This window comes from Scyliorhinus canicula, chromosome 14 (genome assembly GCF_902713615.1).
Source record: "Scyliorhinus canicula chromosome 14, sScyCan1.1, whole genome shotgun sequence".
Classification (NCBI taxonomy): domain Eukaryota; kingdom Metazoa; phylum Chordata; class Chondrichthyes; order Carcharhiniformes; family Scyliorhinidae; genus Scyliorhinus; species Scyliorhinus canicula.
This window is the reverse complement of record NC_052159.1, coordinates 61,052,756-61,065,253: the sequence shown is the minus strand read 5'-3', so window position 1 is coordinate 61,065,253 and position 12,498 is coordinate 61,052,756. Positions and strand designations below refer to the sequence as shown.

Below are 12,498 nucleotides of genomic sequence, written 5' to 3'. Positions count from 1 at the left end.
GTAGCTAATGTAACCCAACTTTTTTTTAAAAGGAGGGAGAGAGAAAATGGGGAATTATAGACCGGTTAGCCTGACATCGGTGGTGGAGAAAATGCTGGAGTCAGTTATTAAGGATGAAATAACTGAGCATTTGGAAAGAACAGGTTCTCCCTATCTACTTTGCCCAGACCATCATGATTTTGAACATCTCTATAAAACTCTTCTCGGCCTCCTCTCCAAGAAGAACAGTCCCAACTCTCAAAATCATAGAATCCTTACAGTGCAGAAGGAGATCATTCGATCCATCTAGTCTACACCAACCCTCTGAAAGAGCACTCTGCCCAGGCCCAGTCCCCCATCCTATCCCTGTAACCTCATAACTCCACCTAACCATTAGACACAAAAGGGACAATTTAGAATGGCCAATCCACCTAACGGAAACATCTTTGGACTGTGGGAGGAAACCAGAGCATCTGGGGGAAACCCACGCAGACATGGGGAGAATGTGTAAACTCAACAAAGACAGTCACCCCCAAGGTTGGAATTTAACCTGGGTCCTTGGAGCTTTGAGGCAGCTGTGCTAATCGATGTGCCACCATGCAACCATCTACAAGCTATCCTCATAACTGAAGTTTCTCATCTCTGGAACCATTCTTGTAAACCTCTTCTGCACTCTCCAATGCATTTGCATCCTTCCTATTGTGTGATGTTGCCTGTGGGTGGGAGACTTTCAAGCTCACTTAGTGATTGGGGCACTCTTTCAAAATGTGGGCCCAATCTCTGAGGAGCTGGTCTCACCAGCAAGTTCAGCTCCCCAGTATTGAAAAAAATTCTAAGTATTGGCTTGACCAGAGAAATTCCCCAAGACCCTCCCCAAAAAAATGACTAAGTGTGGTTGAATGGCAGTGTGGCTCTCACCCAAAAAGCCAGCAAGAAATACCCCCCCCCCCCCAAACCTGCCCAAAATTACACTGAGAAATATTTTAGTTGAATCATGCCCATTGTCTCTATGCTCTCCCTACCAAAATGCATCACTTTATACTTCTCCACAATGAACTTGAGCTACCACCTATCTGCCACTCCTCCAACTTTTCTAGTTCATTTGAAGTTCCACACTGTATTTGTCACAGCTTACATTACTTCCAAGTTTCCTATCATCTGCAAACTTTGAAACTGTCCCCTGCACGCAAAGATCTCTATCATTAATATATATCATGAAAAGCAAAGATATCCATACCTGCGCCTGAGGAACCCCATTACAAACCTTCCTTTAATGTGAAAAATATCAATTGTTCATTGCTGTCTGCTTTCTATTATTCAGCCAATTTGGTATCCATGTTGTTACTGTCTCTTTTACTCCATGAGCTATAACTTTTCTCTCAATTCCGTTGGGTAGCACTGTATCGAATGCTTCTGAAAGTTGAAGTACCACATGAACAGCATTACCCTCTTCGACCTTTCCTCTTACCTCCTCAAAAATACCCAAGTTAAAAACAATTTCCTCTTTAGAAATCTATGTTGACTCTTCTTAATCAACCCATGTTTTCCATGTGACTACTAATTTATCCTGAATAATTGTTTCTAGAAGCTTATATACGACTGATGTTAAACTGACTGGCCTGTAATTACTTTCCTTGCAACCTTTTTGAACAAGGGCATTACGTTTGAAATTCTCCAGTCCTCTCACACCACACCTGAGTTTAGAGAAGACTGGAAGATTATGGCCAGCGCCTCCACAGTTTCCATTCTCACTTCCTACAATATTCTTGGGTGCATCTCCGATCCCAGTGCACACTTGATGTGGAAATAAACCACAACAATTTGTAATCCTTTTTACTTCATAAAATGACACAAGTCATTCACAGGAGCTTTATTAAACTGAGTATGGCATCAAGCCAGATAAGGGATATGAGGGCAGATTATTAAAAGCTTGATCAAAGAGGTAGGTTTTAAGGAGCATCTTAAAAGAGAAAGTGAGGAATGAGGAAAAAGAGGAGTGGAGAGCTTTAGGGAGGGTTTTCCAGAGCATGGGTCCCAGGCATCTGAAGGCACAGCCATCAGTAGTAGCGTGATTAAAACTGGGGATGCTTTGGAGACGGAATTAGAGGAGTGCAAATATCTCTGAGGGTTGTGGGGCTGGAAAAGATTACAGGAATAGAGAGGGATGAGGCTATGGAAGGATTTTGAAACAAGGATGGAGCTTTAATATCATAATGTTGCTTCACCATGAGCCAATTTGGGTTAGGGAGTAGTAGAGGGTATAAAAGGAGGAAAAAAATAAATGATTATCCCAACATGGATTTTGAAGTTGAAATCTTGCATAAAGAATCCATACTTGGCGAAGAAATGTAGTACGGGGAGAAAACTCATTATGGGAATATATCATCAATCTTTATTACAGAAGTATTTAAAATAGTGAAAAATATCATTATGTCCATGGGCAACCTAGATAGTTTAAAAAATTGGTCTTATTTGAGTGTTGCATACTCTTGTGAGATGATCCTTACACCCTTACACAATGACAGCACAGGGAATTGGAAATATTCTATCGATTCGTAGAGAATCGGTTATTTGGTAGGACATGAAGTGTAGGAATAACAGTTATGTACTTCAAATGGAAAATTCTGATGAGTTGTGTCCTAAGGGGCCTCAAGCTTTTACTATATTTATAAATAAATTAGATGACAGAATAGCCAACCTTGTATCCAAATTTGCTGATGACATCACGTTAGGTGGCACAGTAAACTGTGTAGATGGGAGAAAAAAGTTGCAACGATTCATCCATAACGAGTGGTTGAGCAAAATTATGGCAGATGGAGTTCCATGTGAAGAAATGTGAAGTGATTCACTTTGAACCTAAGAAAGTTAGATCAGAATGTTTTCTAAATAGCAAGAAGCTAGTAACTGTAGCAGAGTCCAAGCACAGAAATGACTAAAAACTAGGAAGAAAGTTTAATCAAAAAAAAAGGCTCATGGAATGTTGACCTTTATTTCAAAGGGTTGGAAGTTATGGTAATTCTGCTGATGATCAAATAAAACTTTCCAAGCATGAGAGTGTGCCATTGGAAGTGATCCTCCGTATGGAATGCTGTGAGGCATCATCTGCATGGGGTAACTCTCTGATGAAGCCAAAAGTCATGGTCCAGGACATTAATTCAGCCATCATCAACTTTGATAATGTGATATTGGAGACTGTTGATAGCTTCCAATACCTTGGCTCCGCAATCACAATCAACCTGTCACTTGATGCTGAAATCAACTTGGGCATGACAAAAGCTGCAGATGTTATGTCTAAGCTGCATAAGAAAGTGTGCAGCAACAGCAACTTGACTGAGAACACCAAACTGAGTTTACCAAGCCTGTACCCTCAATGCACTCCCCTGGAGTATGAGACCTGGATATGTGGGGCAGGACAAAATGCTGAACAGTTTTCACCTTCATTGTCCAAGACATGCTGAGGATATGGTCACCAATTCGGAAACAGGGAGCAGGCTGATTCATCAACACACTAATTATCAAGTCAATGATTTCTAGAATGGCTCAACACTTTAATTGGATAAACCCGAAAACTTTCTGTGCAGTGAATTGGCCACTCAGTTATGACCTTCTGGTTGTCCATACCTCTGCTACAAGGACACTTGCAAGCGAGATATGAAGATGGATGTCATTGACTCTAATAGCTAGGAGACAGATGCAGAAAGCTGACTCTTTTGAAGGGAATTGGAAGAGGTGAGCAGAAACAAAAAGTTCAGCTGACTGAAAAAATAGCCTAGAGAAAACAGAGACTAGCAAATGATGCATCTTCTGTCCCACTTCTTCCTCTCCAGTAAATGCAACAGAGTACCATGCCAGAGGGTGTTCCTCAGCTGTACCAGGTAATGCTTAACACATAATTGACTAACAATGTACAAAGCTTACTCTTGCAATAAGGAATATTACCACAATCTACAGGAAATGCATAGTATTGAAAAACATCTGTGCTCTTGGCAGTGGTCACAATTCATTCTTTCTGGTCCACCTGTATTTGACACCGCAGCAAGTTAAAGACTGGCTACTGGTTGATGAGGGTTACTCATTCATCGACATAGTTCATGGCGCCGGTCCAGAACATACATGCACATACTAAATGGGAGCCATACTTTTACAAGAAACATTATAGAGCCTGCAATTGACAGCTTCCACTGCTTGGACTGCTCTGGAGGGACCTGCTAGTACTCAGCTGAGTGGGTATTGAGATTTGTGGTAGTATGTTGCATACTGTTCAAAGTGGCTATTATGAGGCAACAACCCTTGCCCTGACCTATGAAATGAAACTGAGGAACAGGAGCACTACGTTGAGGAAGAAGTGCACAGATTGTGGAGGAAGAGAGGCTACAGAGTAGATAGCATTCCACCATTGGTTTTTTCATTCATAAAATGTGGGTATCAATGGCTAGGCCAGCATTTATTGCTCATCACTAATTGCCCTTGAGAAGCTGGTGGTGAGCTGCCTTCTTGAACCCTGCAGTCCAAGTGGTGTAGGTACACCTACAGTACTGTTAAAGAGGGAGTTCCAGGATCTTAGCTCAGCAACAATGAGGGAATGGGGATATATTTGACATATATATCCAGGATCTTGGCTCAGCAACAATGAGGAAATGGGGATATATTTCTAAGTTAAGATGGTGTGTGGTTGGATGGGAGCTTCTAGGTGGTGGTGACACATGTGTCTGTTGCCCTTCTCTTTCTTGATAGTTGTGTGTTTGGAAGGTGCTGTCTCAGGTGAGTTGGTGAATTTCTGCAGTGTATGTTGTAAATGGTGCACATTACTGTCACTCCGCCGGTGGTGACAGGAATGAATGTCTGTGGATCGGGTTCCAATCAAACAGGCTGCTTTATCCTGGATGGCACCAATCGTCTTCGATGCTGTTGGAGTTTCACTCAGCCAGACAAGTGGAAAGTATTCCATCACAGTCATGCCTCAGGTGAGTTACTTACTTCAGGATTCCTAACTTCTGATCTCTTGTAGCCACAATATTTGTAAGGCGAGTCCACTTGAATTTCTGTTGAATGGTAATCCCCAGGATGTTAATATTGGGGGGATTCAGCGATGGTAATGTCATTGAATGTCAAGAGGAGAAGATTAAATTCTCGGTGGAGATAGTCTGTTTATCAGCCCAAGCCAGGCTATTGCCCAATTCATGCTGCATTTGAACATGGACTGCTTCAGTATCTAAGAAGTTGTGAATGGTACTGAACATTGTGCAATCATCTGTAAATATCCACACTTCTGATGAAGCAGCTGAAGATAGTTGGATATGATTGCTTCATTATCTGAGGAGTTGCAAATGGTGCTGAACATTGTGCAGTCATCCATAAACATTCCCACTGACCTCATGATGTAAGGGAAGTCATTGATGAACGGCTGAAGCTGGTTGGCCCAAGGATACTACCTTGAGGATGTCATGCAGCTGCGAAGATTGACCTCCACCCACCACAACCATCTTCCTTTGTGCCAGGTATGACTCCAACCAGTGGAGAGTTTTGCCTCTGATTCCCATTGATTCCAGTTTACCTGGGGCTCCTTGATGCCGTACTCGGTCAAATGCAGGTTTAGCACAGGGCTAAATCGCTGGCTTTGAAAGCAGACCAAGGCAGGCCAGCAGCACGGTTCAATTCCCGACCAGCCTCCCCGAACAGGCGCCGGAATGTGGCGACTTGGGGCTTTTCACAGTAACTTAATTTGAAGCCTACTTGTGACAATAAGCGATTTTCATTTCATTTTCATTTCAAATCAAGGGCAGTCACTCTCCCCTCACCTCTGACATTGAGCTCTTTTGTCCATGGTTGAGCCAAGGCTGTAATGAGGTCAGGAGCTGAGTGACCCTGGCGGAACCCAAACTGAGTGGCCGTGAGCAGTTATTGCTAGTCATGGTAGCACAGTGGTTAGCACTGTTGCTTCACAAGGGACTTGGGTTCGATTACCGGCTTGGGTCACTTTCTGTGCGGAGTATGCACGTTCTTCCCGTGTCTGGTTGGGTTTCCTCCGGTGCTCCGATTTCCTCCCACATGTCCCGAAAGATGTGCTTGTTCGATGAATTGGACATTTTGAATTTTCCCTCGGTGTACCTGAATCAGCGCCGTAGTGTGGTGACATGGGGATTTTCACAGTAACTTCATTGCTGTGTTAATGTAAACCTACTTGTGACGCTAATAAAGATTATTATTATTAAGGGTCGCTTGATAGCACTGTTGATGACTTCTTCCATCACTTTGCTGATGATGGAGTGCAGACTGATATGGCAGGAATTGACTGAGTTGGACTTGTGTTTCCTAGCGGTTGAATACAACTCAATGGCTGCTAGGGCATTTAAGAGTCAACCACATTGCTGTGGTTCTGGAGTCATATGTAGACCAGACCAGGTAAGGATGGCAGGTTTCCTTCCCTTATGGACATTAGTGAACCAATGGGTTTTTATGACAATCGATAATAGTTTCATGGTTATTATTAGACTTTAAATTCCAGATATTTTATTGAGCTTAAATTCCTTCAGGGTCCCCATATCATCATCCTGGGTCTCTGGATTACTAGTTCAGCGACAATGCCACTATGCCACCACCTGCCCTTTTCTCAGCACAGAACGAATGACCATCTGCCCCCTTCCCAAACTTCTCCTGACTGCACAAAATGGCTTCTCTGTGAGCTGCAAACCATACAAGGTCCAAACTGCAACTAACAGCTTGCAGTTTGGACTTCTTAAAGCCCTACTTCCTGGAGCCTGCTAACTGCAGCACCCTCTTAGTGCACCCTGTTTCACTGCAGCAGAACACATAAAAATATTAAAATTTCAGAACATTTTTAAGCTCCACCTATCTCCATGGTGACATAGCCTTTCATAGCCCATCTCCTGTTCTCGGGTCTTGTCTTTCTAGCTCTTAACCCCTGAAGTCAACATGGCCCCAACCTTTTAACTGTATTAGACTCCAAACTGCTTTAGTTGTATTTATCTGATTTGCCACAATTAAACTTTAATCTTCCCCGAACAAAACTAGAGCAGACATGGGAGCACAGGTGGATTGGCCATGCTAAGTTGCCCTTAATGTCCAAAAACTTAGGTGGGGTTACTGGATAAGGTGGAGGTGTCGGTTTAAGTAGGGTGCTCTTTCCAAGGGTCGGTGCAGCCTCAATGGCCCGAATGGCCTCCTTCTGCACTGTAGATTCTATGATTCCCTCTAGAGTATTAGATGAACCATGAACTAGATATTTTCAATAATGTTACGTAACAACTCTTGCGCATTCTCTTAGTGTGAGTCCCTCTGCCTATCCCAATGCTCGTACAAGGTAATTCCCCAATGGATGCAGAATGCTCTTCAAGTGAGGAGGCTGCAGATGACCTTGACTGGTGACCTCCAGCTGCTCTGGATCTACAGGTCTGGCTCCAAAAAGCACCACTCATCCTGGACTACAGCAGGCTTCTGGCTTATGAACTATAGCAAAGTAGCAAGATCTACATATAGCCAGCCCTGTAATATATATACACAGTTTGAGGATTTTGATTTTCAAACATGGTTAACCAGTCTTACCTGAAATTTGCTTTTCCCCTGGCTTTGATTTGATTTCCAGGATTCATTTTCATGGCATGCCACGTTACCATCAAGCAGATCTAATTTTCCTACTCCGTACCTAAGCTGCAGGTATAGAGCTGATGCCATACATTTGCTTAAAAACAGAGGGAATCTGAGAAAAGTGACTTGCTGGTTGCTGTCCCTTGCTTTCCAATACCTAGCTTTCAGTAGCGTTGGTAGTGGCCTTTGGAACCAGTCACTAGTTTTCCTTCTTAGTTTTAAGTTATTTGTAGCCTGGGAGGAAATAAAGGTAACTGGGTGTTGGGGGAAGTCATTGAATCTATAAGCAATAATTTAATTAAATTGAATGAACAAAGGTTCTTGTCTGATGATTAATCTTACAATAAAGTGTGCTTGTAAAGTATTACTTCATTTATGTTTATCAATTATGGAAAAGTAAATTTGGTGGCCAAGGTTATCAGTCTTCACAGATTGTCATGGTATTTCCAGTAATCAAAGGCTAATCTCTAGGACAATGCTAATGGCAAACCAGGAACAATTATTAACATTGTGTGTGTATTTTTTATTTTCTTTCTACACTTCTGTTTATTATAAAATTACTGGAGATGGGGAGAAAAGACTACAACTGGCAGGGTGATCGAAAACAGGAGGTGATGAAACCTCCAGGAATATGTCAAACCCTAGCTCTGATGGATTCCCTGTCATTTCAGTTGCTGATAATACTGCATAAAAGTTGAGAAGCAGATTAGGTGACAGGATTCTGTAAATGTCTGATATATCACACTAGGGCATTCCGAGTCTTGCTGGAAAATGATTCTGTTGTAAATTACAAAAAAACTATTTCTTCATATTTAATACTGTGCACTTTTGTTTCTAAAATTCAAAAGGCAGATTTCAGCATGGATTCGCAGGCAATTTTTAAAAGCTTAGGTTGTTGACACATTTTGTATTTATTGAACGGAAGTATTTGTTGTCTGCAAGTGGTTTTGTTTTTAATTTATTTTTATTGTTTGGCTGCAGGATGTTGGTTCAACTGTGTCTGTACATCTACTGCAAATGTCTGTGGCGTTTTCTCAAATTTGCCTTACGAAAAATAACAGGAAAATGTGAGCTTCAGAGAATCTGCTACAGCAGGAAGCCTGGAGCTCAAAGAACATTGAAAATAGGTAGGTTTCAAACACCAAGGTTTTCTTTATTATTTTTGCCCTTTTCCACTGGATAGCATGTTTCAGCTGAGAAAAAAGGCTGACGATGAGCTTCCATGTTCTTCTAATGTCCTGTTGATCATAAATTATTGGAGGTATGTCTCCCTCATCCCAAGTAACATCTTGATTGTTTACAGCTGACTTGTTCTTTGCACTTTCTGTAGTGAAAACATTGCTACCAATTGGTACCTGCAATCTGATAAGTAAACTCATTATTGAAGCAATTGTAAGATGCAAAATCCATCTTTGGACTCACTCCTGCTATACTATTCAAACTGCCTTTAAATTTCAACTAATTATATACTATGGTTATGTAATAAAATGTGTTTTTTTTTAAATCAGCACCTGTTTTGACCTACATGACTGCTATTAATTCCATTCTCAGTTGACTGAAGCTGCTGGTACAAGTTGAGTGGTGGCCATTATCAGTATAATATGAAAGGAGCCTCAGCTGTAGCCAAGGAAAACTATATGGAGGTTTGGGACATATTTTTATGGCAGCCACTTCTGGGTTTTTCAGCCTTAAAGGTTTCAAAGTCAAAGTTTTACTGCTGTTCATTATGCATTTTCCAATCATTCCTGATGCTTCTACTTTCCTCTTCAAAGATCCGACCCATTCGGCCACCCTGCTGAATTCCCTGCCTCCATGTCGACAAGCTGTCACTTGGGAAGCATGTATTGCACTGACAGGTCACTAACCAGTCTATAATGAGGATCTCAAACCGAAAGTGGATCAGGTCCAATGCAGACATCTTTGACTGGTAGTCATTTATGACTCACTCGCATAGTCTGCACTGTGCATTAAAATTGTTCCCATGTTGTCCCCTCTGTATTGCCTTGACACTACTTGAATTACATTTCTGATTAAATGTTATATCCAAATTTTGATGCTAGGAATTAAAAATCAGTAATGAAAATAAGCAAGACAGTGCATTATTTTCAAGCCTCTTGTGCCCATCACATTTTGTTTTCAATAACAATTCAGCACCTGTGGCAGGCATGTGAGCATTTACCAACTCTAATAAATAGACCAGAGTGAAGTGCAGTGAATTATTTATTTATTCCAAATGCTTTCAATTTAGAGCATTTAAAATTCCAAAAGTTTAGCAACATTCAGCAATTTCAGAAAAATAATGTCTGTATTTTTCAATCTTTTTCTTAACTTCCCTCATTTGGAATGTTCTTGGACAATTTGCCAAAGCTAAACCCATTTGAAAAAGAGGAGCCAGTTTGGTTTTCAAGGTTTACAAATGCTGCTTTCAATTTTCTATACCACTAAACTACCCTGCAACTGAATTAATGAAAAATCTATCTCCACTTTTACACATTTGTATAAAGGACATTTTACGCTGGCATGTACAACTAATTCTGTTGCTGATCATGATTGTTAACTAAGCTACTGGTAATAATTATTATTGTGTAGGTCAGTCTGTATGGGAGGTGGAGATGTAAGCTTCATGAGAGATACATTGCTACAGAAGTGTTCATAAAACCAGTTTTAAATCCATAATTGCATACTTCAAATCTATATTGTAAGGAAAAATACTTTTGAAAAGCCTTTGTTGACAGATCACATATGCAAAAGAACTTGTTTCTGGGAGATTGTCTGTGGTAACTTCAGAAAACTTGCGGAATAGCATAAACTGGTATATGTTGACCATATACTGTTATGTTCATAGAATCATAAAATTTACAGTGCAGAAGGAGGCCATTCAGCCCATCGAGTCTGCAGTGGTCCTTGGAAAGAGCACCCTACCTAAGGCCATATCTCCACCCTATCCCAGTAACCCCATCTAACCTGTTTTGGACACTAAGGGCAATTTAGCATAGCCAATTCACCTAACCTGCACATATTTGGACTGTGGGAGGAAACTGGAGCACCCGGAAAAACCCCACACACACACTGGGAGAATGTGCAGACTCCTGTACAGACAGTGACCCAAGCCGGAATTGAACCTGGGACCCTAGAGCTGTGAAGTAATGTTTTCAGCTTTAAAATTGATAAGGGTTATAAATTTAAAATATAGGTAATATAACATATATATTTTAATGAAATTATACCTACTCACATTACCTGTCACAATTTCCCATTATTAATTCCTATACCCTGATTTATAATAATCTTTATTGTCATAAGTAGGCTTACATTAACACTGCAATGAAGTTACTGTGAAAAGCCCCTAGTCGCCACATTCTGGCGCCTGTTCGGGTTCCCAAAGGGTGAATTCAGAATATCCAATTCACCTAACGCCATGTCTTTCGGGACTTGTGGGAGGAAACCGGAGCACCCGGAGGAAACCCACGCAGACACAGGGAAAACGTGCAGACTCCACACAGACAGTGACCAATTCGGGAATCAAACCTGGGACCTTGCCGCTGTGAAGCAACAGTGCTACCCACTGTGTTACCGTGCCGCCCATTTATAACAGAAACATCCAATGTTAATTCTGTTATTTTAGAGTTTCTGTGAATTTTCTGTCAATGTTACAGTTGAAAATTGTAAGAACGTCTAGAATTTCTTTGAACTTCATTCAATACAATTAAGGGGGTTTTAATATATCAGTCCTACAGCACCATGAATATCATTAAGAGCACCCTATATCTAAGGGAATTCTGCTGGTCCGTCAAAGTTAGTTGCTCACTCTTACTGCTTGGCAGGTCTGTTGAGAAGGTGATGAATTGAGATGCCTGTCAGAACAGGACACGCACGACCATCTTGATACAAGGGTGCATAGCAGATTGTCATGATTGAGATCACCCTAGGCTATGCAAAAGAATCTGATGTATAAAAATGGGAATTTCTACCTCTTTGGCTGCTTAATTTTTTACAACAGCCATAAAGCAGAATAATGATTGTGTTACATTTTCAGTTGTTTTATAGCACTTGAAGTCAAATTTAAAATTAGTATAAAATTCTTGTTTTTTCCTAAAAAATACTGGCAATCTACTTGGATCTGTCAAATATTACAAGAAAGAAAGCGGTACTTCCATGACTCCACATGTTATTTCTCAAATGTAACAGCAACTGCATTCTGAAACTAAGTTCACTGTTCTGGTATAAATTGCAGTGGAAGGATGGGAGTCAATAGCAGCAAATATGTTATGAAACATTGCTAATTCAATGACAGCCAGTTTAAGCTGATGGAAATGGAGATTAGCATCTCCATCATTCTTGCTCAGTGTGAATTGTGAGTGTATCTGCACTGTAGAATAATTTGATTTCGTTATTTTCTTGCCAGAGTCATCGTTAAAGTCCTCCAGGAATGAAGTAAGTAGAATATTTTGCATTCAGTGCATTATTATTAATGTGAAAACTAGTTCTTGGTATGAAATCATAGGACTAGGTGTCAGTTTTGTCATTCAATGAGCTCTTGGTTGACAACTCCAAGTGACTGCTTTTGCCTTGTCCCTTAATAGCTTTGCTTAATAAAAATCTTTAAACTCAGACTTAAAATTAACATTTGGTCAAACATCAATTACCAAATTGCCAAAGAGCGTTTTGTTTCCAAATTGTACTCCTAAATGTTATCATTTTTAGATTATGTCACAAATCAGGGAAACTGTTTCTCTCTATTTACACTATCTGCTCCCCTTAATATGTTAAACTTTTTCAATCAAATTACCCATTACCTTCTACATTTCAGAAAAGCAACCACAATTTGTATAAGCTGTCCTTGTAATTTAAAATGTGTGACTCTAGGAGCTGGATTCTCATCCGCGAATTGGGCAAATTCCCAGCTTGTTCCCT

General features: G+C 40.7%; 1 protein-coding gene across 3 annotated transcripts in view; it reads left to right on the top strand.

Moving 5' to 3' along the window:
* The window catches only part of elmod1 (ELMO/CED-12 domain containing 1), a 54,217-nt gene that overhangs the window by 4,614 nt on the left and 37,105 nt on the right, over positions 1-12,498 (top strand). For all 3 annotated transcript variants that reach the window (XM_038818368.1, XM_038818369.1, XM_038818367.1), the window contains 2 exons: positions 8,566-8,711; positions 11,990-12,018. In XM_038818368.1, coding sequence (XP_038674296.1) covers positions 8,567-8,711; positions 11,990-12,018 — 174 coding nt within the window. In that variant the 5' untranslated portion in view covers position 8,566. Of the gene's footprint in view, positions 1-8,565; positions 8,712-11,989; positions 12,019-12,498 lie in introns of those variants that run through there.